Source organism: Triturus cristatus, chromosome 7, assembly GCF_964204655.1.
Source record: "Triturus cristatus chromosome 7, aTriCri1.1, whole genome shotgun sequence".
Lineage (NCBI taxonomy): Eukaryota > Metazoa > Chordata > Amphibia > Caudata > Salamandridae > Triturus > Triturus cristatus.
The window spans coordinates 1,924,620-1,951,627 of NC_140590.1; the positions used below are offsets into that span (position 1 = coordinate 1,924,620).

Sequence of the window (27,008 nt, forward strand, 5' to 3'; positions counted from 1 at the left end):
GGCATACCATGGCCTGTCCCCAGACTCGAGCAAACCAGCCCCAGCACACACGCATCACAACACAGACATCACTCCCTCACAGTTCTCACGTCCAGGAGCAACATGGTGGTTCCCCTACCCACTCTTCCCTAGACAGTGTATCCCTGCCATCCTCTCCACCATCTGGGGGTAGTACCAGCCCTGTTGTGCTGCTGGAATCCCCTGGGCACCATTCACCTGCCCACAGGCTCCCACCTCCCACCCCACCCCCTGCCGTAGGACCTGCACATCCCATCCATGGCAGACAGCTGCAGAGAGGGCCTGCACCTGGCTGTGATGACCAGTGGGAGCAGGACTTCTTCCAACAGCAGAGCGATGTGAGGCAGGACATTAGTGCCATAGGGGCTACCCTGTCCACCATGTCGGACTCCCTGCAGGACATGGTCCACTTCCCTCAGGCGGTGGAGAGGCTGAGCCAAGTGTTGGATAGGATGGATAGGACTTGGCAGGACATGTCCAGAAATATGCGAGACATGCTATCCATCCAGAGGGAAGAGAGTGCAAGACACCATGCCTTGGCCATGAAGATGATGGAGGGCATATTGAGAGTGAGCCAACCTTTCCCATCACGGTCAACGCAGGGAGGGAGCCATCATATCTGCCCACAGGACAGCACATCCCCACACCTGTACCAACTGCACACCAACACAGCAAAGGGAGACATCCACACCAGCGGGCTGAACTGGCACTCCCAACACCACCCCCTGTACAGTCACTCCTGCCACCTGCACAACCACCACCACCTGTACAGTCACTCCCGCCACCTGCACAACCACCACCACCTGTACAGTCACTCCCGCCACCTGCACAACCACCACCACCTGTACAGTCACTCCCGCCACCTGCACAACCACCACCACCTGTACAGTCACTCCCGCCACCTGCACAACCACCACTACCTGTACAGTCACTCCCGCCACCTGCACAACCACCACCACCTGTACAGTCACTTCCGCCACCTGCACAACCACCACCACCACCTGTACAGTCACTCCCGCCACCTGCACAACCACCACCACCACCTGTACAGCCATCAAGTGTGCATACACCATCTGCCCCAGCACATGTGGATGACCCTGGACAGTCCCTTGGACAGTACCCACCTCCACGTAGGCGGCGAGCCAGACCTGAGCACTCGGAGCGGTCATCCCCCCCCAAATTGCGGCGTCGCACTCACCAGTGACAGGAACCCGGGCCAATGTGATCACGTGTTTATGTGTGCACCAAATAAACACCTACCAAAAATAATAATCTGTTGTGTATCATGTCCTGTGTAACGTTGCAGGTGGCCTCGAGATGTGAGAAGGTATGTGTGTGTGTGTGACACAGTTACAAGTGTAACCCATCGTTGCAACCAGCCATTATGTGCATAGCAGATGACTCACCAAATATGTGTCCATATTCAGAACCAGACATTCAGAATGAAGTAAAACAAGTGAAAGTTATTAGTATTCAGAATTGTATTTTAAGAAGGTACAAAAGAACAACCGTCCGTTTGGAAGGGAGAAAGGAAAACAAATGATGATCTTAATGCAGAGGGAGATGGGAACCTGGATTGGGGTGGGGCAAAAAAAATATAACACGTCAGGGAGCATCAGGGAAAACAGTCTATTTACAAGGGGAAAATGAAATAATTGTTCACGTCAAAAGTCAAGTGTCCTTCTGGTCATCCTCTAAGACCACAATGTCCAGATCCTCAGAGTCCGATGCAGGCACACGTATGGCGGGTGCAGGAACAGGCACCACTTGGGTTCGTGCCACACGAGGAGTACGGGGGGAAACAGTGTGGGGCAACGGACAGGGGGAGACATTGACAGTGGTATGGGAAGGGATTGGGGAGACAACAGACGAGATGGCTGCGGACAGTGAATTGATGCTGGTGGTGAGGGTGGCCATTGTTCGGAGCATGTCCTCTCGCATCATGCGTACCTCCATACACACTTGTAGCTGGATGCGAGCGGACATGTCTGGCTGACCCTCACACATCCACATCAAGTCCACTGGCACAGCCACAGGAGGAACAACACCGGGAGGGGCATGGGTGGAAAAGGAGGGATGTGGTGCCTGAGGTCCGGAGCCAATGATGTTGGGGAGCTGGCGGCTACGATGAGGGGGACTGGTTGCAGGGGATGCAGCTGGGTCCCCCGATGGAATGGGGAACTCTAGAGGGATGGAGGGGCTGATGGCAGGCCCAGATTGTTTGTTGGCCTGCCCCGAGGACACCTTTTCAGGGACCACAGGTGAAGATTCCTGAGGAGAGTAGCTCTCCAACACCTCATGGTCCGAGGTGTCGTGTTCACCCCCCCCCCCCAGATTCAATGTCTGCAGCCTCCACCCGGGATGTGGCACCAGCATCAGGGTGTCCCTTGTCAGTCCGGGTGGGCGCAATCCCCTTGCCTCTTGATGTTGAGGGTCCCTCCTCATCCTCCTCTTCCTCGCTGGTGGAAAGAGGGTGTAGCCGCCGCCGCACTGGTGGCCTCTTGCTCCCGACCTGGTCCTGCTGCCCTTCTGTTTCGCCAGCTGTGCCTGCTGAAATGTAAGCAAAATCCGAATGTTATGTTTGTGTCATGCAGGACGAGACACATTCATAGGAGCCAAGGTCAGACTTATTTTCCTCTGATCACACTCAATAGTTGTCAGTGTCTATGAGCTGACATTACGTGTATGTTCACCGTCAGTTCCTGGATTGAGTCTGACATGGCCATCTCACGTGGATGTGTGTGGCTTACACGACTGTATTGGCAACCCTCAACCTGGCATTCTGGGGATCTGTGTGTCCTGCCACAGCTACATGTGCAGGTTCCAAAAGCAGTCCAACAATGGAGAACATGAAGTCCCGAATCTCAGATTATGGCCATTCATAGGGAGTCGCAGCTATTGAAGGTCTGGACAAGTGTCATCTGCTTTATAGCATTGTATGGGACACGACAAGTGGCGAATGTGGGTCACACATGCACTGAGGCTCTGGCCTATTTCTGTAGCTAAATTGTGAGTCTAGCCTTTGGCTGTCCCCACACATGTACTGACAATCCAGTGGCACATATTGGCTTTGGTGACTGATATGGTAATGCTGTACACCGCTGAACACTGGGGGAATTTTGTGACAGCTACCTGTACATGTGAAATGTGAAACAGGCCACTGAGGCTGAGCCGTCTGTCAGTGGACACCCCTTGCAAATTTAGAAGCGCTTAAGAGTGATGCAAGGATGTCAAAGTCTGTCTTGACTCCATGGCACATGATGTTTTGTCACAATTGGAACCCAAACTCTAAAAATGCAATGCAAGTCATAGCATCCAATACCCTTTGGCCTGCCATGCGCACACTGGACAGTGTCTGTACCATTGCTCATCCAATGCACACATGATTTCCTAGTGCCAATTGTAGTGGTGCGGGAAGAGCTGATTTCAGTACAAATTCACAAATATGGCTCATTTAGCCAGTTGTCATGACAAGACTCCAACTACCAAAATGCACTCTGCCCTGTACAGTCCATATGCCACAGTGTGCCTTTTTAAGCTTGGTTACTGCTGCATGGACACGGAATCTGTGAATGGAGGCATCGGACACACAATGGTACAGCACTGTTTCACTCACATCATACTCCCAGACACATATTGCATATGATGCACTTACCAGGTCTCTGCTGCTCATGCTCCTCCAGCTGAGCATGGAGGGTCGGCCAAGCTGATCGCAGGACCCTCCTGTACAGTGGGGATAGGCGAGGACGATGCACATGGTGCTGGGAAGACTGGCCCACCAGCTCATCAGCCTTGTGCCGGGCCCACCGTTTTAGGTCCTCCCAGCGCTTGCGGCATGCCCTCGCACTCCTGGTGTGGACTCCCACTGCACTGCAGCGCTCGGCGATGTTGGCCCACAGCCTGGCCCGGGCTGCATTGCTCAGCTGGTGTTCAGGGTCCCCATATAGCTTCCGCTTTTTGGCCGCAAATTCCGAAAATGACCCGGAACATATAATTCCATACAGGGAATGATTGACAGGGAGTGGGAGGCAGCAAATACATCACAGGAAGTAGTTGCCTGCCATTTTGTAGTCATCCAGATCCATCCACAATCTGGAATCACATCTACTGCCATCCTGCTGTTCTGTTGTGGATAAAAAAGAAAAGACAGTGCATGTGAGAATTATTTAAATGTGACAGAAGGGTGAAGTGACCATTTTAAGACATTTCTGCAGTTTCTGTTTCAGTTTCTCATGCTTTGCATTATGGTACATGTAGTCCATATTAGTTGCTCATTTGCAGAGTTGTGTGATGTGTTCCGGAACATTGTGTTTGAGAAGTGTGGATATATCACAGACACAGGGGGGCAGATTTACGGCTTCTGGCGCATCTCTGCTAATCAGCAGAGATGCGTCAGAAGAGTTGCGATGCATCTGCCCACCCGTGCGCCAACACAGATGCGCCGCATTGACATTTCGGTGCACCGTGCTGCTCGGATGTGCAGATGCGTGACGCATCCCCCGTTGGAAAGGCGGCGCATTGCTGGAGTTGCGTCGCATGCACAACGCAGCTCCAGCAAGGCTCGGGGGTGCCCTATCCCTATGATGCTGCGTCAATCCTTACGCCTGCTTCAAGCAGGCGCAGGGTTTTGACGCAGCATGGCCTTAAAAGTGACTGAGTGAAATATTGTAGATTATTAGGAGGCGTTTCTGCGCCCGGAAGGCCCCCCCTGCGCCAGAACGCCTACATGTGGCGCAGGCCTTTACAACGTGACGCATCTCCCAGATGCGTCATATAGTACATACCCCGCAGCATGAGGCTGGCTTTGCACCGCTGCAGCGTCACAAAAGTGACGCAACGGCAGCGTGAAAGGGCCGCAAGTCCCACATTAATCTGCCCCATGGTGTCTGATTGACCCATTGCATCACTCACGTTGTGGGCGCATCATTTGTGGGGGAGTCACATCTGTTGATGGCACAGGGCCGACAATGCTATGGTTATGGCCTTTTCTGATTAAGAGACCCATCCTCACGAGGTCCGGCTGTGTCTCTCAGTACATGTATCATCTTGCATCTGCGGCTATAGATTCTTTCGGGACATCCACTACACTGATCGCTGACATGGGCACATGTGCTGATGCAGGCTCAACCTTTTGACTACTGTCAAGAGCTGTGATTAACATGCAGTTAGTGTGGCTTGCAAAGTTGCCTCAGGAAGGAATTTATTGACACAGTCGTGTATATCCAAGTTTCATCATTGGCAACAGACAGCAATCCACATTTGGTCCATTCCACTACAGGTTGCTCATGTGAAGAACGTGGCAACAAGCTGCTCACGGACTTGCATGCCCTGACCTCGGTTATGTGCCATGGCCCGGTTTCCCAGATTCATAGGTAGCCGAGGTTCCAGCGGTATCTGTAAGCCATGCGTTAAGGCAATGTTGTGCAAGACACAACAGGCTAAAATGATCTTGCACACTACTTCTGGGGAGTACTGCAGCACCCCCCCTGTACGGTCGAGACATCTGAATCGCGACTTCAACAGACCAAAAGTGCGCTCTATGATGGCTCGAGTCCGTATGTGTGCCCTATTGTACCTACGCTGTGGTACAGTGTCTGCACGCCTGTAAGGGGTGAGGAGATGTGGGGTGAGTGCATACCCAGCGTCACCTGAGTAGAGGGGAAAGGGCAGTTGGTTAGATTTCCCTCTTTGACTTGCACAGGACATGATCTATACTGTATTACATGCATTGTCAGGTGGGCCCTGTATCTAGCTTTATGATTCTTAAAGTACAATGGTTAATTTTGGGGGGCATTCAGACATTTCAAAAACACATATTCCTCCTTTCTAACGCTTGGTACTTACCCAGTAGCCACATGTTGCCAAATTCTCCCGCAGCTATCCGCCGGGCAAGAGGTGACATGCGGAATATGAAGCTGTCATGGGTACTGCCGGGGAACACCGCATGCACATCAATGAACCTCCCTCTGGCATCACAGACAGCTTGCACGTTGATGGAATGCCATCGGTGTCTATTGCAGAAGATGTGTGCAATGTGGCGGGGTGGCTGAAGGGCCACATGGGTACAGTCAATTGCACCCAGCACACGTGGAAATTGTGCAATGCCAAAGAAATCTCGTGCTGCCCTTTGTCTCAGGGCCAGTGTCGATGGCATATGTATGTGGTGGTGGGATCTTGCAGTGATGCATCGCAGTACCTGATGCAGGCACCGCGACTGGCTCGCCTGGGATATGCCCACATGGTCACTGGAGACCCTTTGGAATGAGCCAGTGGCGAAGAAATGGAGCGCTGATAGGATCTTTAGGTATGCTGGTATTGCATGTGAGCAGCAGGTCACGGAGTCAAGTTCCTGCTCCCACTCACATACCATATCCAAGATGATTTCTGGAGGGAAACGGTACCTGGCCCTTACATCTTGACTGGACAATCCAAATAAGTTGATCCTCTGTCTGAAGATCCTCTCTGCTCTGGCTCTCCTCCTCCTCCTCCTCAAGTGGTTTTGCTGCATGGCAAGGGTCAGTGCAACAAACACATTCAGTGACATGTTGAAAGGGTTTGTGTGTGTCTGCTCTGCAGTTATACGTGCTGCCGAGCTAGGATTGGCTGGAGTGTGTCAGCTGATGCATGGTGGGGGATGGTAGGGACTTGGACAGGTTCACCCTTGGCTCACATGATCAATGACCACCAAACCGGATTTTGCGGCCCGTAATCGGAACTTCCGGCCCGAAAGCGGGATTTCCGGCCCGAGGCCGGAGTTTCCGGCCCGAGAGCGGATATTTCGCGCCCGGAGCGGACTTTCTGGCCCGCGTGCGGACTTTCCGCACCGGGCCCGGAAATTCTGCTCCGGGGGCGGAAATTCTGGCCCGAGTGCGGACGTAAGTTTAGTGGTCGTAAATGGATTCTGTGAATAGCAAAAGTCCTAAGTTCATTCTGTGAATCGCAAAAGTAGTAAGTTCATTCTGTGAATACCAGCAGTACTAGGTGCATTCTGTGAATACCAAAATAGTACTAAGTTTAGGATTTAGTCTTAAGTTTGTTCTGTGAATCGGGCTCTATGCTTCCACAAAAAGATAACAGTAGTAATACAATTGTGGTCACTTATCATATAATCAGTGACCTTAGGTGGTTTACACAATGAGATTAGATAAGATGATACACAAATATGATCAATCACAGCGTTTGCATTCCTACCCGTAAATGTTGGAATAGAGTTCCCCAGTTCATTCAATCAAGAGATGCCGTTAGCTTGCTCAAGGATTCCCCGTAGGGGTTATGTGGGAAGCGCAAACCATCTTCCTCAAGGTTATTCCTGACCCCACAAACCCCAGTATTAGAAACAATACAAGTAGAAATATTAAAATCACCGACCCAAATATAGTTAAAAACATGGTTGACCCCAGAAGTTACATTTTCTAGTGCGACCTGTAACTCAGTCACTACACTGTACCTTGTGCTATCAAAGATGTTATTGTAAAAATTAATTAAAATAATGTTGGAGCCCAACTTATCTGATAACCATAGGATCTGTGAATGGGCGCCAACAGTCATGTATCTTTTTACTTCGATTGGGGTTTTGACAGAAACCAAAACCAGGAGACCTCCCTTCGATCTACCAAAAGGGGATGCCAAGGCTGGCAGATTAACCCCTTGCATGCCCGCCCCTTTCCCCGCCCAGTGCCGCGCCTTTCATTAGCGGGCGGAGTTCATGACGAGCTGGACTCGTCATGGGCACAGCGCCACCGCAGCCCATGACGAGTCCAGCTCGTCATGGGCATTGAAGGGGTTAAATGAAACATGGCCAGGATAGCTAACACTTTCCCTACACCAAGTTTCTTGGAAGCAAACAATGTCGTGGGAGCTAAGAAACTCAACCCAACCCGGGAGGTCACCTTTAGTAGCTAGGCCAGCAATATTCCAGCTAACAATAGAACAAGGCGAATGCTCACAGCCGTTAAAGGACCTTAAATTCTGTGAGTCCAACTCCGCCCTCCCAGATTCAGCCTCTGCTATACTAGTGAGATCCACATCCCTCTCAGTGGTTACTATTGCAGGGCCCTGTTCCTTCGCTATATTACCTCCTGGTTCATGGGAACAACAATGGGTAGTTCGGGGCATACACACAGGGCAACTCCTCCCGGGCTAAGACAGCTTGCGCTCGGAGGTGAGAAGGTGCCCAAAAGATCGCTCCCGAACACCTGTTGTCAATCGACAGACTCCAGACCACCAAACCTGTTAAATATAGGAGTCGGGTTCAAAACGGGTGGGTATCCTTGCCGGCCACTAAAGATCATTCCCTTCCCTTTCCGATGTACTAAAGTCCACTCGTCAGGTTTGGAAGGATAACAATAAGGCAGTGGATGGGATTGAATAGCAGCTCCTGGGCAATGATTTTTCAAGTTACAAATATAATCCACAGTTCTCGGGTCCCTAAAATTAACAAGGACACAGTCCCCCCTGATATCCTTGGGCAGAGGACCCCCCCAGGACACCCTACGAACCCCAAGTATTTTACTGGAAAAGTGGGGGGGTAGTGGTCTAAATTTATTTAGCCAATCGACAACTTTATTTTTTAGACTTGTAAACGATTCTTGGCCAGGGTTTCACAGTTCTGGGACCAAAACAACCAAACAGGGACTCGTTTCCGGAGGCAGATCAATAGTAATTTTATCCAAGGGGGCCTGAACAGTTGAAACCCCCACTCCCACTTTGGGCTGAGCCTGTTTATTTTCCCGTGGATTCGTGGTGACTACTGCCATAGTTGTCTTGGGTAGTAAGGCCACAGAATCTGGTAAAACTAAGGTAGTAGTTAAAGGGGGTATAAGTTCAGCAGCGTCAATTCCTCCCCCGTGAGCATTAGGAGGAACAATAACCCTAGGCATAATTTCATTTTTAGAGGAATCTAATAATTCTCAGGAGACAAGCCCAATTTCATTAAGCTGCTGTTCAATCTTGGTTAATCTAGCTTCAATTGGGCGAAGGAGGTTACCAACCAATTCACCCATTTTAACCAAAATAAAATCCTCCAAAGACACCCTAGTCCCATCGCAATCATCTGCTCTACCCAGGGATACAGCACCCGAACCTAATACGTTCTGTACTGATGTGGCTGGGATACCCGGGGGGTTGGTAATAGTAGTCTGCTCACGCATATTAACTATAACTTCAGTGTTAGGATATTTATTTTTAATCAGTTTCCCTTTCTTCATCTTATTGGTGTGGGCCTGACCTTGTTTATGCTTAGTGATAGCCCCTTGACGCCTCTCCCGTAAAAGTCTAGTATTAGGTGGCACAGCCGGACTAGCCACTGTAAGTGTCTGACGAGGAGATGATGATGGTGAGACTGAAACCAAGGAATGTTCCCCCGGGGTAGTAGAGTCCAAATCCCGGGCTGCCGATGATACATGCAAAGGTTCAGGGATCACCGGGGCTACGAGGCCACTAATCAGACCATGTGAATCAGGAGTCCGGGCATTAGCAATAAACCCCAAAGATGATCTTCTAGCTAGGGCTAAGTCTTGAGAGACCCGCCGCTCCATCAACGTAATCCCTTGGTCTATTACTGAGTTAGCCCTGATAATGAAGTTATCCAGGGTACCGGTTAAATTCCCGTCACCCTTTTTACTTCTGTTCTCCCTCATGGCCATTGCATACATGGCGTGAGGGCTCAATAAAGAACTTACAGTTGTGTCCCGTAACACGATATATATGATGCAAGGGGGGTGGCCCGGCCCGACCTCCTTCGGCCTCGGACGGCCGCAGACGGTATGGTGCGTGGTATGGTGACAAGCTGGCCCAGTGGATCCTGGGTATTGTGGTCCTCAGGCGGAGCAAAGCCCGGCCGGTCCTCAGAATTGAATTGAATTGACCGCTACGTCAGAAATCTTGTTGGCGCAAAAATGTCGCATTGCTGGAGTGTGTCTGGAAACAGACGCGACTCCAGCAATGTGTCATTTAACATGGGGCAAGCCCAATGTTAAAGGCACTGTGTCATCCTTTACGCCTGTTTGAAGCAGGCATAAAGGTTTTGATGCAGTGAGGCCGTAGTAGTGTTGCAGTAAAATCTCACAGAGCCTTTTCTGTTCCAGAACGCCCACGCTGCATACATTATACCTGACATCGGTACAAAGGTGCAACTAGAGCTACATTTCGGGGGTGGGGGCTAAGACTTTTTTTTTTGGGGGGGGGGCTAATTCTTCCAGCAATAGGCAGAGTGGGGATGCAGGGGAAAGAAGGGGTGAAAGAACAACAAAGCCTCATTAACAAGACCTGTAAAGTGCTCGGGAACGGCTGTGTGCGCGCCCGGGACGCGGTCTCATCCCGGGCTGCCACACACGACGGAGGGAGGGCTGAAGCCCTTTGAGCCCAATGGGTGTTGAGCGCTTGCATAGGTATAATGTAGCGCAGAGGTTTACGAAAGGACGTATCTGCCTAGATGCGTCCCTTTGTAAATATGGCTCCTTTTTTACACCATCGCAACGTCACAAATAGTGACGCAACGGCGGCGTATTGACTCATAAATGAGGCCCATGGTGTATTCCTGCCCTTTTGTTTTGACTTAGGGCCGCATCAAGATTCCTTGGCGCTGCCCTGCGCCAAAACCTGGTACAGGAGGCGCTGTATTCGTACCAGACCCCGCGGCAGCAAAATGGTGCCCCGTGCCAACCTTGCCTACCTCTGAGCCTTCAAGAGTAAATGGCCCATCCAATCACAGGCCCGCACTGGCCGGGTCACCCGTGATGATCACCACTGCTCACTACAGCTCCGGACACGAGCCCCCCCCACTGCACGAGGCACCGGAAGTGTGGGTGAGGCCCACATTCAGATACAGTAGAGGCGGCCACATCCGGGCTCTGCAGCAGCTGCACACCTGTGGGTTGTGCAGTAGGTGTGAAGGCAGATCACACCCACAGGCAGCCAGGCCGGCCCTGCAGGGGATGATACCAGCATTTCCTCTCTGAGCCGAAGTGAAACCACGCTTCCTGTTGGTGGAAGCACGTGTCTGCGGCCCCACAGCCTCTCGGCTGCCAAAGAGACGTATAATATGTTCCCAGAACGTAGCTCACTGGGTAAGGCGTCAGCTGCGGAGATTGTGTCGTGTATGCCACACCTTCCAGCCGTGGCAGGGCCCACTCACTCTTTCATCCTTCTGAAGTCGATACATGAGTAGCATCACCCTGGCTGGAAGCACCATCCCTTCTTCACAACGATAGGAACAGGGCGCTGTTGCCTTCTGTCATAATGTTTTTTATTGGACTGTATGGGAGTGTAGCAGGCATGGGAGCGCGGGACGTGGCCATCGGCCCGAGAAAGAAAGGGAATTATAACCCGGATTCAGCGGCGCCTCTCAAACGGAGGCTTCTTCCCAGACAGGCCTTCCTGGAGGAGAGCAGGTCCCTCTGAGCACTTCCCTGCTCTGGTATGGTGTGGGGGAGTAAAAGCGACATTTGTAAACTTGCATGAAAGAGGGAAACGGTAGAATTAATTGACGTAAAGCAATAGTATGTGTTTAGAGGAGTTCTGATAACGTTTGGCCCTGGTAACACTGCACCTGCTGCACCATTCAAATCATGGCCCCAGTGCCTGCTAGATCAATGCACTTCTGACGGTCATGTTTAGAAGTAAAATATAGCAACGATCTGTGTTCAGTGCGGCCCCTAGAGCTTTTGACCTGAGAGCCACTGCGCCTGGCGCACCTTCCAATTGTGCCGCTTTCAATAGCAAGATAACTGCACTTGCGCTTAACTGTTGAGGAGCACATTGTGGCAATATTTGATGTTTTAGAGAGTTACGGCAACTTGTGGCCTTGATTCCACTGCACCCGCTGCACCATTTAATCAAACCCTTTTTCACTGCAATTGTGACTGCCTGTATAGTAGTCAAATCGATCTGATAACGCCTACAAAGTGCAGATAAAGGTACTAATACATGAATAGGAAATGTCACAAACAATCTAAGGCTCTTTACACAAGAAAGTAATAACAAGCACTGGCCGAGCCAATAGGTCTCGCCTCTGCGACATTATAAGTGCTTCGCCATGCAACATCTGATGTTGCACCAAGGATATTGGGAGCAACAACAGGGGTGTACCCAAATAACCCTTAAATACCTGGATAGCAGGCGCGGTGCGTCCATTGGGGCGTGGGGGCGTAGCCCCCCCACCCGCCCGCGCCCGCAGCTCCCTCGGTGACGGTGTCTCTGAATCTGAACTTAGTTTACTTTCAGAGACGCCGAGGGTGGGGACTCGGAGAACTCAACTGACAATGCATGTCAGTCAGCATGACGTCGGACCGTGGGCGGTCCGGCGTCATTGACTGACATGCATTGCGGCAGCACAGCACAAGTGCGCATGAGTGGGCATGGTGAGCTAGTTTTTAGCCCGTGCCCAGTCATGCGCACTTGTGTTTTCATGGATTTGCGCTTGCCCATTAGGAGCCCCTCGGTCTCCTAATGGGCAGGCGGCGGGCGAGGAGTAGGCTGTGCCCTCAGCCAATCCTGGCGCTGAAGCAGCGCCAGGATTGGCTGAGGGGTTGCCACTGCAGCGCTGACGTGACGACAGGCTGTTCAACTTCCATCCAGTTTGAAGAGGGCAGAGGCGGTCAGGTAAGAGGGGCTGTAGGTGCCAACGGACGGACCCGAGGCGGCGCGGACGTGCTGAGGACCTCAGGTAGGATTTAAAAAAAATGTATTTTAACACACCCCACGCGACACCCCGCGCGACTTCCCCCACCACGCGCGACTTCCCCACCCCTGCGAGCCGCGACTGCTGAAGTGACTATTACAACACGTCTCGAGGGGCCTGCGCAGCACAAGGTCGCCGATCTGAAAGGCTTTGCTGCCGTGGGTCAATCCACGTTTAACCCGATAAAATGAGGCAGAACTGTTTTGCGGCTTCCATAAGGTTATGAAAACATGGCTATGAAATCAAATTTCTGCCTAGGCCGCTTGGGTCGCAGCGCAAGAAAACCCATATACAATCATAACCGACGTAAAATGTCATTTAGAGCACGCACTCCCTCAGGAACCTATTATCCACGAGAAAAATATCCTGTAACTGGCGACTGAAGTTCTAGGCAAAGGTTTAATAGGAGGAGATTATTTTTCAGACAATTAAACTTGCTTTCTTTCCCCATATTCTTATGTTGTGTTAGTGACATGTTATTACGTTTTTCTGGTGTGTTGTTTAACGCTGAAATAAATATGGCTGACTAATGGAAATGTGATGGCCATCCAGTATTTTTCTACAAATTACAAGTTTCTATCCATCCATACATGTGAAAATCGCCTCGCATGCTGCATGTGCTTTTAAGGTGTGCATTTCAGTGTTGCAACTGGAATGTGGAATGTATTAAGAGCATGGCAAAATATTTGTGTGCGGTGAAGAACGTCATTAGAGCAGTTCTAATTAACGCAACTTTTATTACACTTTGCATAGTTACAGCTGTTGTACTACTATGGTTCTAATGATCTGCATAAAGGCGCGTGGTGCTGTTGTTCCAGGCATGAAACATCACACTAATATTTTTGCTGTTTGTCAGTTAATGTTTCTATTCTTTTGTGGCACACGGTAGATTACAAGATGTACCTGAAGAACATGTTAATAACAGTGTGGTGAAAATACTAAGCAATAACTGCGGGGCACATATTAGAGTAAGAATTTGGAGACTGGGGTGAGGCACGGAATGGCTGAAATTAAAAAGTACGGTGTTTCTGGATGGACACCGGCTGACCTGGACTAGAGGGTTTCAGACGTAGGGGATTTTGCGCTCCACCACACATTTTACGCCCCGCCACTTTCAAATGTCACCAGCCGCCCCTGCTGGATAGGGATACGTAAATATATACAACAAAAAAAGGTATCAAGGAATCAATACTGGACATTTGTATAGAGTGAGCACATTTAATTACCCTCTCCAGAATACTTTATATTTGCATTGAATGTATCTAATTCAATTTACAACACACAAGAGCGGAACGCCTGTTCAAAGAGCAAGTGCATGACATGTATCACATTACAAATACCATCAACAACATCACATGTATACATATCAAGACCAATAACCCTAAAGTAATATGTTCGTCATAGTGTCCCCCTAGAAAAATTCTGGGCGATCCACTTAGAGGTAGTCACAACGTGCAACACTTGCAGTGCTAAAAATTAACCTAGGTAATAGCGTGTCACGAAAAAGTTTCAAGAAACACTCGTAATCCTGTGACTCCTCCTTTGGAGTATCTGTCGCTCAGGTGTGTTGTAAATTGAATTAGATATATTCAATGCAAATATAAAGTATTCTGGAGAGGGTAATTAAATGTGCTCGCTCTATACAAATGTCCAGTATTGATTCCTTGATGCCTTTTTTTGTTGTATATATTTACGCACTAAGGGTATTGTGCTGCATAATTAAATACTTATAAGTTCCCAAAGGCGAGACCTATTGGCTATGCCAATGCTTGTTTTCACATGCAAGTGGTCTACCTCGCCAAACCCAAATGTAGTGAGTTTTCTACATCCCAGCTAAAGACCTGAAACCAAACAGGATTAGCACAGTTCAGAATCAGCTCCCAGACCATTGCCCTCAGCGCTCTGAAGTCACTGTAAACTTGCATATCAGCGCTCTACAAAACACCCAAATAAATACACCCACTGAACAAGGTCACATTTTTAGTTTTGTAAATTTTTAGACAAACTTAATTTTAAATGTTCTTAAAAAAGAATTAGTGTCCGGTTCAGTGAGTATGGCCAAAGAATAGCCTTCCATTGCTTGAATTTTCAAGTGACCACAAATAGCGGGAGGGAGAGCGGGTGTTAACAAGTGACCACGGATAACGGGAGGGAGGGCGGGGGTTAACAAGAAACCACGGATAACGGTAGGGAGGACGGGGGTAAACAAGAGACCACGGATAACGGGAGGGGTGGCGGGGGTAAACAAGTAACCATGGGAGGGAGGGTAGGGGTAAACAAGTGACAATGGACAGTGGGAATGAGGGGGAGATCGGGGGTAAACAAGTGACCACGGAGAACACTTACTTGAAATGTATTCAGTGGCGGCCAGCTGGAGAGCAGCTCCATTTCATGTGATGCCTGCCGCCTGGCTTCCCTCCTCTGGGGTGGCCGGCCGCCCGCATCAGGCTTGCTCTGGCTGGTGGTAGGCTTAACTTCACAGTCAGGGGTCCCAGTGCTCTGGGGCCTCCAACAAACCACTCCGGCAACTGCAGTCAGTCCGGATGTTGAAAGTGCCACCTCCGCCCAGGTATGTGGTGAGACCGGCTGAGAGTTGGTCACTTGCAATGCAGGGAGACGTGAAATTTATTACCGTGGCAGCAGCGGATAGCGGAGCGTACGAACAGGGTCTCATTTCTAAATTCAGCTGCTGCCCGCTCACGTCCTGGGAGGCAGCACATGACTAGCGAAAGTGAAAGTAAGCTACACTACTGCGCGGTGATTCAAACCAGTCTTTACATTATAGCAAGCAGGCAGCTCAGAGCCCAGCCCCCAAGCAGTCTGCTGCTTAAATAAACAAGTGACGGGCTGCTGCAGAAAGTAGAATAACAAGTGCTTAAAGACAACGGCCCCGGCGAGCGTCACAAACAGGAAGGGGAGTGGCCGCCTACAATAATAAACAAGTGGGAGTGGTGGGGAGTGCGGTCGAGAGCAGGGACACGCAGCATTTGCCTTGTGGGAGCGAGCGCGATAATTACAAACAGATGTTGCCAAAGCTCGCTCCCGCAAGGGAAATGCCAAACGAGCACGCGTTGCAATTGAAAGCAATGCAAAGCATGCACGTTTTTGGGCAAAAAAGCTGATTGATTCCAAGAGGTCCCCTCCAATCAGCGACTGCGCGCTGCGTAGGCGAGACCTAAAAAAAACACGCATTCCATCAAACTGTTAGAAGTTGTCTGCCTCTTCCCTGGTAAGAGATCTTATCTTACAGTTTAACAGTCCCTGAAGTCTGGACAGTGAATGGGGCTTAAACTGTGTGAACAGCTATATCAGAAGATACGTATCATACAAGAGTGCACCCAGGAGAAGAGAAGTATCTGTAAACAGTAAATGCCGTGCAGCCTTAATGTACGAAAATAAGTTGTACCCACTAAAGTGTATTGGGATGGGTGCTTTGGCCTTGGGAACTGATAAGAGAAGCCTCTTTTACAGATGAACTTAGAACCGGTCCTGCCCACGCCTGAGCACTGACAGATGCAAGCGCTGTGCAGGCGAGGGCTAAGTTCATCTGTAAGGGCTCAGGTGAGGGCAGGACTGATTCTAAGTTCATCTGTAAGGGTTCGGGCGTGGGCAGGACGGGTTCTAAGTTCATCCGTAAGGGTTCAGGCGCGGTCAGGACGGGTTCTAAGTTCATGTGTAAGGCTTCATGTATAATAAGTGCTTCTCAGTGCAGTGCTATAAAGTGATACATTAATGCCACGGCTTCTACGTGTTGGAGAAGGACACTTTTTGGATTTGAAGAGACTCCATCTCATTCTACGTGACTTTTGATGTGTGATTTGCACAGCAGACATTTCCAGGGCACGACTCGTGCATGGTGCACAGGCTCTCAGAGCCCAGCCAGCGTCTTGGCTCGGGTCTAGCTCTGCGCTCTCTGTTCATTTGTTCGCTCGCCCACTGTGGGGGTGGGGTTGTGGGTAGAGGGGTGCCCAGCAGTCTCACGCGTATTTCTTGTGGCAATGAAGTAACCCTGGATCTGGCTCACAGTGAGTGTGAGGGAAGGTCCCCAGATCGGCCTACCCTGAACTCAGGGGGTCACAAGAACCTGCCACCTGGGACAAGCTGATGCTTCTGCTTGTCAGGCCAGTTCAAGGTCTCACTCACTGCCCTGTGGATTGGGTGATGGGGTCTTAGGCAGAGGTCACAGGTCCTGTCTCCCACTAATCCCTGGTGTTGACCGGCCTGCCCTAGACGTAGAGGGTCACAAGACGCTGCCACCTTGGACAAGCTGCTGCTTCTGCGGGAGAGGCCAGTCCATGGTCTTACTGCCCTGGGGTGGGGCCTGGGCAGCTCAGTGGGTCAGTGGTCAGAGGTCACAGAGTCTGTCCCCCACTACCTTCTAGTGCAGACCATCCTGCCCTGGACGTAGAGGGTCACAAGATGCTGCCACCTTGGACAAGATGCTTCTGCGGGTGACGCCAGTCCATGGTCTCACTGCTCTGGGGTGGTGCCTGGTCAGGGCAGTGGGTCAAAGGTCAGAAGTCACATATCCTGTCCTCCACTAGCCTCTGGTGATGACCGGCCTGCCCTGGACTCTACTTAGAGGCCAGCAATCTTCAGTGCAGGATGTGCTCAAGGCTGGGGCTACTCAGAGCCCAAAGCACAACTTTGAGTAAGTCCCAGAAGATAGTGTTGCTGCAAAAGTTCACGGTGTCCAGGGGTCACGGTTCCACGTAACCCACGATAGCCACGGGCCTCAGCTTTGCTGTGGACTCAGGGTAGCCTCGGGAAGTCTGGAAATCCACTTCTGGTGATGCAAAGACTTTGGCGTCCGGCGGGAGCTTAAGCAATGCAGACCAGTCAGTTACTTCTTTGGTGCCTGCCAAGCAGGGGAGTCACTCCTTGACCCTAAGGGAGTTTTCTTCCGTCATCTAGTCGAAATAGAAAGTCGAAGGTCCAGGATATATGTTGCAGAGTTTCATCCAGGGTAATCTAAAGTCGCAAGGACTGGGTTCCCATACTTATACTAAGTTTGGGGGTTGGACATACTCTAGGGACCCACCTATGGGAGGGTTTGGAAAGAGGGGTGGTTACACCCATTTCCTTTGTCCAGTTTTGTGCCAGAGCAGGGGCAGAGGCATCCATTTTGTGATGCCAGGGCTCAGGAAAGTCCTACCGGGTTAGACCAGTGTGAACATGTCTCTCCCTCTAGAAGGGTGGAATGCTACCCCCGCCACCAGAACTGGCGGGGGAGTAGTATTCCAAAGCATTTGACACCAAACACGACATGTTTCAATGCAGCCATTCCAAAGTTAGCATTTACCGCAAGGTTATAATGCACTTAAGAGTATATGGTATGGCTGTATCACAGAACAGCCATAAGGAAGTATTTCTGAAAGCTGCAGGGGGACTCAGCTCATGCTTGGGCACCCTCTCACACAAAGCCAAGCACTCTGCCTTCAGGATTGTCAAGGCCTGCCATAGGAGTGACTTATAGGGTTATATGTGTCTGTATATATATGTGGATATAGGTAGCCTATACCACTGTAAGGGGTGCAAGCACACCCTTACCCAGGCTGCAGTAGTAGACCTGTGGTTGCCATTTTGGAGTGCTTCCCAGGGGTGGCATAATACATGCTACAGCCCCTGGTAGACCTCTGAGGTACCTATGCCCTAGGTACATAGTATACCATATACTAGGGGCTTATAAGGCACTCCAGAATCCAATTAGAAATGTACCTGATGTACATGGAAACCATTTTACAGAGAAAGCAGATAGACTGGGGCCTGAATAGCAGGATCCCAGTCCAACTAAGTCATAAACCAGCAAAACACCAGTAAAAAAGTGGGGGCAACCATATAGTCAGATTCCACCTTCCTGCATTGGGAAGTTAGGGGTTGGTTAGGCACCATTGGTTGGGCCACCCAAGGCCGCTGGGTGATGGATGCAGGGGTGCCTTTTCGGGTCAGATCTTATCAGCTACTAGTCGTGGTGGGGGGACCTTCCGGTTTGAGGCTGCAGGCATCAGCTGGAGGCTTGAGGCAAGTCAGGGGTACCAGGATCTCGGATCGGGATTGCTGGGTAGACCTACTCTTGGTGTTGGGCCACTCGAACTCGTGCCGTGGGCATCAGGTGCATGTGGTGCAAACTTGCGGATCCTTGCGGAGCTGGAGTCTGTTGTTGAACAAATCCAATCTTCACGAGAGACAGAGTCTTTGGGATGGAAGGCAGGCAGGTCCTCCGTGTTTCTCGAGGTTTCTGGCTGCAGGACACACCGGGATTTCGCTGGAGCAGGTTCGAGGTGGGGACAGTCCAGATGGGCTGGGGCCAAGTCAGGGGGCGTCCTCCTCTTGTTAGCTTCTCATGGCTGTTTCGTCCTTCTTCTTTTCTTTTTCTGGTTTCTTGTCTGAGGAATCAAGGTTCAGGGGTGCCCCTAAATACTAGATTTAGGGGCGTTACATGTAGGTAAAAAGTTGGGACTAATGGGTTCTTTCCCTGTGGCGGGTTCACCCCCTATTCTGCCACCCTTCAGTGGGAGGGTTCATTAGCCTTTCCCTGTTTGGCTGGGTCTCCCCATACCCCTATCCGTAAGATGGCGGGGACTGAGAGTTGTGTTTCACCTTTCCTCTCCCACTTGAGGGGTGGAGTTGACAGACGTGGGCACACCTCTCTTCCTCACTTGTTTTTCTCGTTGGTTCCCCCACCCAAGGTGGGGGTCAGAACCAGTGGGGACCAGTTGCTGAAAGCAGCAAGTGGCCTGGGGAAGCTCACAAAGATGGCAAGCCTTTGAATCTTCCCCTTTGTGGACCCTGCCCATCCTGGGGGAGGAGGCTTGGCACCTCGTCCCGGGATGTGCATTGTTTCAGGCCCCCGAGAGCAGCAGGCTCTCGACCCAGGGATCCAGAGACATGTCTGGTGGTGGCAGCTGACAGCAGCCACTCAGCCTGGACACTAGAGGTGGGCTAGTTTTCAGGGGGCATCTCTAGGATGCCCTCTGTCTGCTTTTTTCATTATATCCCACACTGCCATCAGTGTGGGTTTAATGTGCTGAGAAGTTTGATACCAAATTTCTCAGTTTTCAGTGTAGCCATTATGGTGCTGTGGAGTTCCTACTGACAAACTCCAGCACCATATACTTTTAATGGCAGCACTACACTTACAATGTCTAAGAATGGACTTAGACACTTTAGGGGTACAGGGTTCATGCAACTGCAGCCTCACCACTGGTATAGGGCACCCAGCTAGAAGGGTGACTGATCTATGACAGGGCAGTGGGCCGTAGGCATGGCGCACAGAGATGTGTGCCGTGCCGACTCTTCACTTTGTTCTGCACCAAGATATGCAGCCTGCCAGGGCAGTGTGTGAGTGTCAGGGTACAGGGCCTCTAAGGGTGGCACAATAAGTGCTGAAGCCCTTATAGGTCTTCCCTAGTCACAGTGCCCTGGGTACCTGTGGTACCGCATACCAGCGGCTGACCTGTGGCCAGAGATGCCAATTGTTTTTTTTTTAATGCAGGTTTAGGGAAAGATCACAGGCCCAGGGCACCTGATTGGCAGGAGCCTAGGGCACACTCAGTCAAAGTACATCAGCAGTTCAGCAAAAAGTGGGGGCTACCATGCAGAAAGAGGGCACTTTCTCACAGTGTCAATCTCCAGCACTGACATAGGGCAGAACTTGCAGCCATCTGTGCGTGCGCCCTGAGAGCTGCTAACCTGTGATGTGTACCTGACCGCCCTCTGCACTACCCTGGCATGTTATTCCACCCTTTAGAGAAGCCAGTGAAGAAGGGAAGGAGAAAGGGCAGCTGTGGCAAGTGTGAATTACAGTCTCCAACTACAAGCCCCCCACCTTGCACTTAGAGGGCCCATGAGTAGGTATACTGAGTGGTGTGCATAAAGTAATGGTGTCAGAGCTGTTACATGTAGCATCCACCACAACTCTGGAGCACGCAAATGACTGTTCCACACATAGACGTCTATAATGCACGTCTTTATTCTCTCCCCCTCTTTGTTAAATAAAATATAGATTTAACATATCGATATTAGAGTTCCTAAATAAGTCGTTGAGGTGCTCGCACCCCTCTACCAGATCGCATCGTACAAGGTGAACGAGCTGCACTATCATCTGGCATTATAGCTGTAGACCTAGATGCTTGACTTGGGCACTCATGCAGACTTGTTTCATTCGTGAGGTCTGAAGGCAATTATTATCGAGGCAGATGTTTAAAAATGGGACAAGTCTCTCGTGATGGACTTTCCGGTACGTGGATCGGTCACCATATGGCCACCAAATGACAAGGGTGAAATGTTTTCCATACAGAAACACATGAAAATGTGAACAAGCCCACACTACAGCCAGGCTCTCTTTTACAGGCTGAGAATAGGTGCGTTCAGTCTGAGATATACTTTGGCTGGCATAGGCCATAATGTGTCTCTCTGAGCATTTGGATGTCCATTGTGTTGAGCAAGGATTGCGCCTAACCCTACCGGGCTTGCATCTTCAACAATCTCAGTATGTAACTGTGGACCAAAGTAAACCTCATCAGTTGCATTTTCAATTTGATTTTCTTGAAAATTCTATCATATTCAGAGGATTATTGAAAGGGAACATTCTTCTTTGTCAACTCTCGTAATGGGGTGCTCACTGTGGCAAAATCTCAAATGTATCTGGAGCAGTAGCTGGCCATGCCGAAGATGGATTGCAGCATGGTTACAGCTTGCGGGGGACAGGTGGATGTCAATGCTTGTACTTTTTCAGGCTCATGCGTCATTGCCCCTTCAGAGAAAATATGCTCAAAGAATTTGAGTTTGGTTTTGTGAGTTTTACACTTTTCTGCATTTAACGTAAGACCTGCATCAGTGATCAAATAATACACTTGTGTAAGAGCTTTGTCATGTTCATTTAGTGTGGCCCCCAACAATAATATGTCTACACTGCAATTAAAAGCATGTGTGACAGGTTGAATTATTCACCAACTATATCCTGAAAGATTTCTGCAGCACACTAAAACGTAGTCCTTTGTATCTGAGCAAACCAACATGAGTTGGAAAATTAGTATGTACCTATAGTTCTCTTCCAGCTCGGGTTGATGGTATCTTTGTTCAATTCAAGACAGGAGAAGACTTTGGCGCCATTAAGCTGTGTGAGCATGTCAGCTATGTGTGGACCTGGATGTCTTTCTCTCTCGATTGCTTTGCTAGCCTGGTGCATATCAACACAAATGCGCACTGCACCTCCAATGTCCTTTTTTGGCCCTACCACTATGGGTGAAAATCATTGTGTCAGACCAGTAGAGCGCTCAATGAAGTCATACTTCAAAAATGTTTCCAGTTGTTTCTCAAATGAAAAGCAATCCGACGGTGTCACTTAGGTACAGGATGAATGTCCTCATTAATATGATGTTGCACCTTCCCTAGTCCATGAAATAATGACGGGAATCGACTTACTATTCAGAATGTGCATTGATGTTGTAGTTAATGGATATCAGTCCCATGTCAGCAGAAGTGCTTAAACATGTAGACATGCACTTGAAGAAGTACCATGGAGAGCTTGATTTGGTGCTTGCACTGTCATTTTCTTATGCCTCATGTGTGATACAAATAACCTTGGACTTTGGAATGGCACAGAAGCAGTCCAAGTGTTTTCGATTGTGTTAGACGTCATATCGGAGACAGTTTGTTGATCGATTCACCACTGTCTATAATGAAAGTTGTAGGGCAGCCATTCACCTTTAGCGTGATCTTGTGGCATCGGCCACATTAGTTGGGTATTTTTATGTGGCAATCTCTCTTTGAGTTGTGTTCGACTTTGCAGGCAGCCAATTCTACACGTGCAGGTTTTTCTCTTGACCGATGTCACTATTGCACCCACATCCTCTTCACTGTCAATTGAGGATGACACTGAAGAGCAGTTGGAAGATGACTTTGATGATGATGAACTTTGTTTAGTCTCTACTTATCTCAATCGATGTTGCCGTTTGGTCTTGTTGGCTTGCCTAGAATGCTTCTGACACCTCTAGCGCCCATTTTCTCTTCTCATCTTGATGTACTTAGTGTCTCTTTTGCTTTGCAGACCATTATGAAATGATTTTCTCTCCCACAGCCTTTGCATATCTGTCCAATGTCAAGGAATGTATGACGTTACAACGCATACATTTACAATGCATGCCTTTACAACGCAGTTTTTATATCGCAACACCCTTTACAACGCATTCGTTTACATCGCATTCCATTACATCGCATTTTCAGAAACTACCTTTACAACGCATTCCATTACATCGCATTATACCTTTACAACGCATACCATTTCAATGCATACCATTACATCCCATTTAAGGTAAGTGTTGGATAGTATAGGGGCAATAAATACTATTCTAACTCCAGTGAGTGCAACAGTAGGGTAAGTGTTGGATAGTGTAGGGGTAAAAATTACTATTCTAACTCCAGTGAGTGCAACAGTAGGGTAAGATAATGTAAGGGTACTCTGCGTTGTAATGGTATGCATTGTAATGACTTGCGATGTAATGCCTGCGTTGTAGTGACATGCTTTGTAATGACATGCTTTGTAGTGACATGCAATGTAATGGCTGCGTTGTAATGACGACATGTAAAAGATGTTGCGATGTAATGACTGCTATGTAAAGGTAGTGCAATGTAATGACTGCGTTGTAAAGGTTGTTTCCCAATGGCAAGTCATTTACCTTTATGTGAAAACGAGAATCTACATCAGAAACACAATTTATTTTTCTTCTGAGAGATTGTCTTCTGGGCCTCCATTTTGTGTTTATTATCAACGTTATTCACTCTGAAACCGACCAACGTTGCGCTCTGCGTTGCTGCACTGTCTTGCTGCTAATTTTCGATTTTGCTGCTAATTTCTGTTTTTGAACACTATTGAGTCACTTTTTAAAATTTTAGAAAACAATTCTTAAAATTACTTTTAGCTCTCTAGTACTGTGTTTTTATTTTGTGGGGGGAAAACTGTGCTTTTATGTTAAACTTTGATGGTGCTTTTTAAGACCGAAGGGGGAATCGATCGTTTCCTTAGCTCAGCTTCCGGACCGTCACCGCCTTCCTTTTGACGGCACGGTTTAGTTGTTCCTCAAGCTGGCCATATTTAAACGCGACGCTGCGCGAGCGTGCAGCTGACACGCACAGCGGGCGTGCCATCAGCGTCCCGGAGGTGGCAGGGGCAGGACATGCTGCCGGATCACTTCTGAAACAGCGAGCTATGATCAAATATAGCGCGCAGTATCTCCACAACATCCGCAGGTATGCATCGTGCTGCCCTCACCACTATGCTCCTGATAGCAGGTTGTCATGCTGGAGCGGGTAATGCAAAATTTTGTATACCCTCTCCATTTGCATGTCTATACTAATTAGAATAATCAATTAATGATAACCGTATTAATTGTTTGAAGTGATTTACTAATCAATCTTATTAACGTATGAATTACACGTGGGATTTGCATTTGCATGGCCTAATTAATACGTAAACTAAAATATGTACGCATACTAATATTAGAGAAATTAGAATATTGCATGTTATATGTTGCTTTTGTGACGTAATTGTAAGTCGCTTTAATAGTAAGTGTAACTGCTTTGAATGTTGCTATCATGCTAGATAATTACATACACATAGGGGAATTAGTGAGGGTTTAACTATTTATTAGCCATTTCTTTGTATTAATTACGTTTTGTCTTTGTTTTGCTTAAGTTGACCATTTGGGCCTGCCAAAAAATGGCCGCCTCCTGCACTCGACGTGACATAAACCACTCCACGAGGTTCTGGGTGAAGTGCGCCTGCGCCAACGCCGGCAACAGTGGCCCGGTCTTGATCCTAGCCAGACTGTACCCACCAAGGACATCCTGGAAAGCTGCCCGGACCCTGGAACAATGGACTGTCCTTAAAAACCGGAACCAGCAAGTGTGATGACTTAATGGACTAAACTTTGTGAGAACTTTGTCGGACGACCCTAAATCCTCCACTCAGCATGGCTGAAAACCAATATTTGTTACTTTTTGACAGTGATTTTCTTATAAAATAGTGAGGTTCAATAAGTGTCCGCGTGATTCCTGACGTTATGCTGACGGAGAGGACGGTGACGCTGCAGGACAGCTGTTTCCCTGAATCTTTGACGGACTGAATTGCTGCCCAATTTCTGATGAATTGAACTTTCCAATTAAATGTGCATAGATTGACGGGTACGCGTTTATGGTCTCAACCCAATCTATGGGACTGTAGCGTGCAGCAGGACGACCGGATTTGACTTAGAGGATGACAATTAGCCAGAATAGGTAAATATGGTGATTTGCGGTCCGAATGATAAATGGGTTTAACTGCATTAATTAAGATAAAAATTGATATTGATTAATTACCAAATGAGTTTGGTTGTTTATTCATAGAGAATGTATTGATCTAAAGTAAAGTAGAGAATTAGAAGATCACAATACCAGCAACTAACAGATCCGTCGGAGCCACATGGAAGGGATATCTAGAAGTTAGATTTAGAATGAATAAGTTGAATAGGGTTATGTAAATGTATTGCTCTTTAGGTTAAAGGTATTTTCTTTCATGTCAGCGTATGGAACAAATCTTCTCTCAAGACAGACCAATGATGAGTGAATGTTGGTGTTATAGGCCCTACCAGTGAATGTATTGATTGAATGTGTTAAGTGAGGTATTTGGTTTGTGACGAAGAGAGGGATTTTGGATTCCACCCTGCATCAGTCTTTTGGGTGTAGAGACTACAGTTGGGTGCCCCGACCCGTTCTGGAGTCATCTAGGGATATCTCTTCTCTCACCCTGCAAAGGTCTGCGCAGGAATACAAGGATAATTATTTAATGATTTTCCTGCTAAATACGCGTTCCATGAGGAAGCATGAGTTTCAGATACATGATGTGCTAGCTGACCTCAATCCTGATGTAATTTTTTTGACTGAAACATGGCTCACTGAAGCCTCAAACCCTACTATTACCAACGCTATTCCGCCGGGGTATTTGATTATGAGGAAAGATCGCCCTTCTGGTAGGGGCGGTGGTTTAGCCATAATTTTTAAAAGTTCTTTTAGCTGCACCCCCTTATCACTGCCAGATTTAGATGGTGCGGAGAGCCTGGGTTTTCTCCTGAATATTTCAGCCCATCAGACGATCGCTGGGGATTTGATCTATCGCCCCCCCCCGGCCCGGCCAATACATTTCTTGAGTCTATAGGTCAGGTGTCTGCTTTTATTGCGGCCAACCATAGTCAGTGTTTGGTTCTGGGCGATTTTAATATCCATATGGACCAGGTACAGGACCCTGACATCATAAAACTGTATCAATCCCTGGATATATTTAACCTTATCCCATACCTTAAACAATCCACACATGAAAAAGGACATACTCAAGTTTTCTCCATCGGTGAAGATTGAACTCGAGGCTCCACTTGCCTTAATGTGGTCAGATTATTACTTAATAAATTTCAGCATCAGAAAGGAGCTAAATAAAGCAGGGCCTACGGGTAAATCTCTCTCCCGCAGTAGTTTTAGACCCTTTCATCTGATATTACCGGAGGCAATACAGAGTGCCTTATGCCAATGCCCTCTCCTCTCTCCTGCTGAGCGGTCAGCCCAAACTGGATGTATTATCCCTGGAAAGCTGGCTAAATCGGCAGGCACAGATTCTGCCCCCCCCCCGCCCCCCCAAGATGAAGGTAGAAAAAACTCATTAGAGTCTCAGCCTCGTTGTTTACTACTGCCTTAAAAACCAGTAAAAGCGCCTGTAAACATTTGGAACGGACATGGCGTAGACATTATAGCCCCTCAGATAAAGCCACTTATAGCCAAGCCCTAAAGGATTACTATAAGAAAGTGCGAGAGGAGAAAAAATCGTTCCTTATGACTAAAATTGAACAGGCGACCAACAAGAGTCGGAAACTCTTCACTATTGTGAAAGGTTTTTCATCTCCTTCTTTTATCAGTTGCCCGTTCACTCCTTCCAGTGACTGGACTAAGCGGATGGCTAGTTTTTTCCATGGTAAAATTCTGGACATTCAGAACTCTTTTAAGACTAAACCTTGTGAAGAGGTGGCAGCTGACCACAGTCGGGACGTATATACCTCCTGCAATTCCCTAATATTAGTCCAAATCATTCTCTCTCCCTCATGAAAAATCTTAAATCCGGTTCACCTTCAGATCCCTGAACCGCGAAAATTCTATCGTCCATAGCAGAAGTGATTAATCCTATTGTAAACACTGTTTTAAATTCTCTTCTGCAGGAGGGCCTTATGCCTCATGCTTGGAAAAGTGCTAAAATCCTACCTCTCTTAAAAAAACCTATGGCCGATCCTGA

At 48.7% G+C, this 27,008-nt stretch overlaps 1 protein-coding gene across 2 annotated transcripts; it reads right to left on the reverse strand.

The window, feature by feature from the left end:
• Positions 1-1,481: 1,481 nt before the first annotated feature.
• LOC146808660 (uncharacterized) lies at positions 1,482-15,548 on the reverse strand. 2 transcript variants are annotated; one of them, XM_085614207.1, is made up of 3 exons: positions 10,691-10,905; positions 3,674-4,141; positions 1,482-2,568 (listed from the first exon to the last, which is right to left on the reverse strand). In XM_085614207.1, exons 2-3 carry the CDS (start codon positions 3,803-3,805, stop codon positions 1,690-1,692), a joined length of 1,011 nt encoding a protein of 336 aa, XP_085470333.1. In that variant the 5' UTR covers positions 3,806-4,141; positions 10,691-10,905; the 3' UTR covers positions 1,482-1,689. The 2 variants fall into 2 exon arrangements, with proteins under 2 accessions (XP_085470333.1, XP_085470334.1); XM_085614208.1 differs by lacking the exon at positions 10,691-10,905 and adding an exon at positions 15,044-15,548 and having other exon boundaries at positions 1,487-2,568.
• Positions 15,549-27,008: the final 11,460 nt, after the last annotated feature.

What these genes read in the sequence shown, in the direction of transcription:
- LOC146808660 (XM_085614207.1), bottom strand. Translation starts at nt 3,805, where the DNA reads ATGAGCTGGTGGGCCAGTCTTCCCAGCACCATGTGCATCGTCCTCGCC. An exon ending in GCATGAGCAGCAGAGACCTG is followed by an intron (nt 2,569 to 3,673) that starts GTAAGTGCATCA and finishes CTTACATTTCAG; the next exon opens with CAGGCACAGCTGGCGAAACA.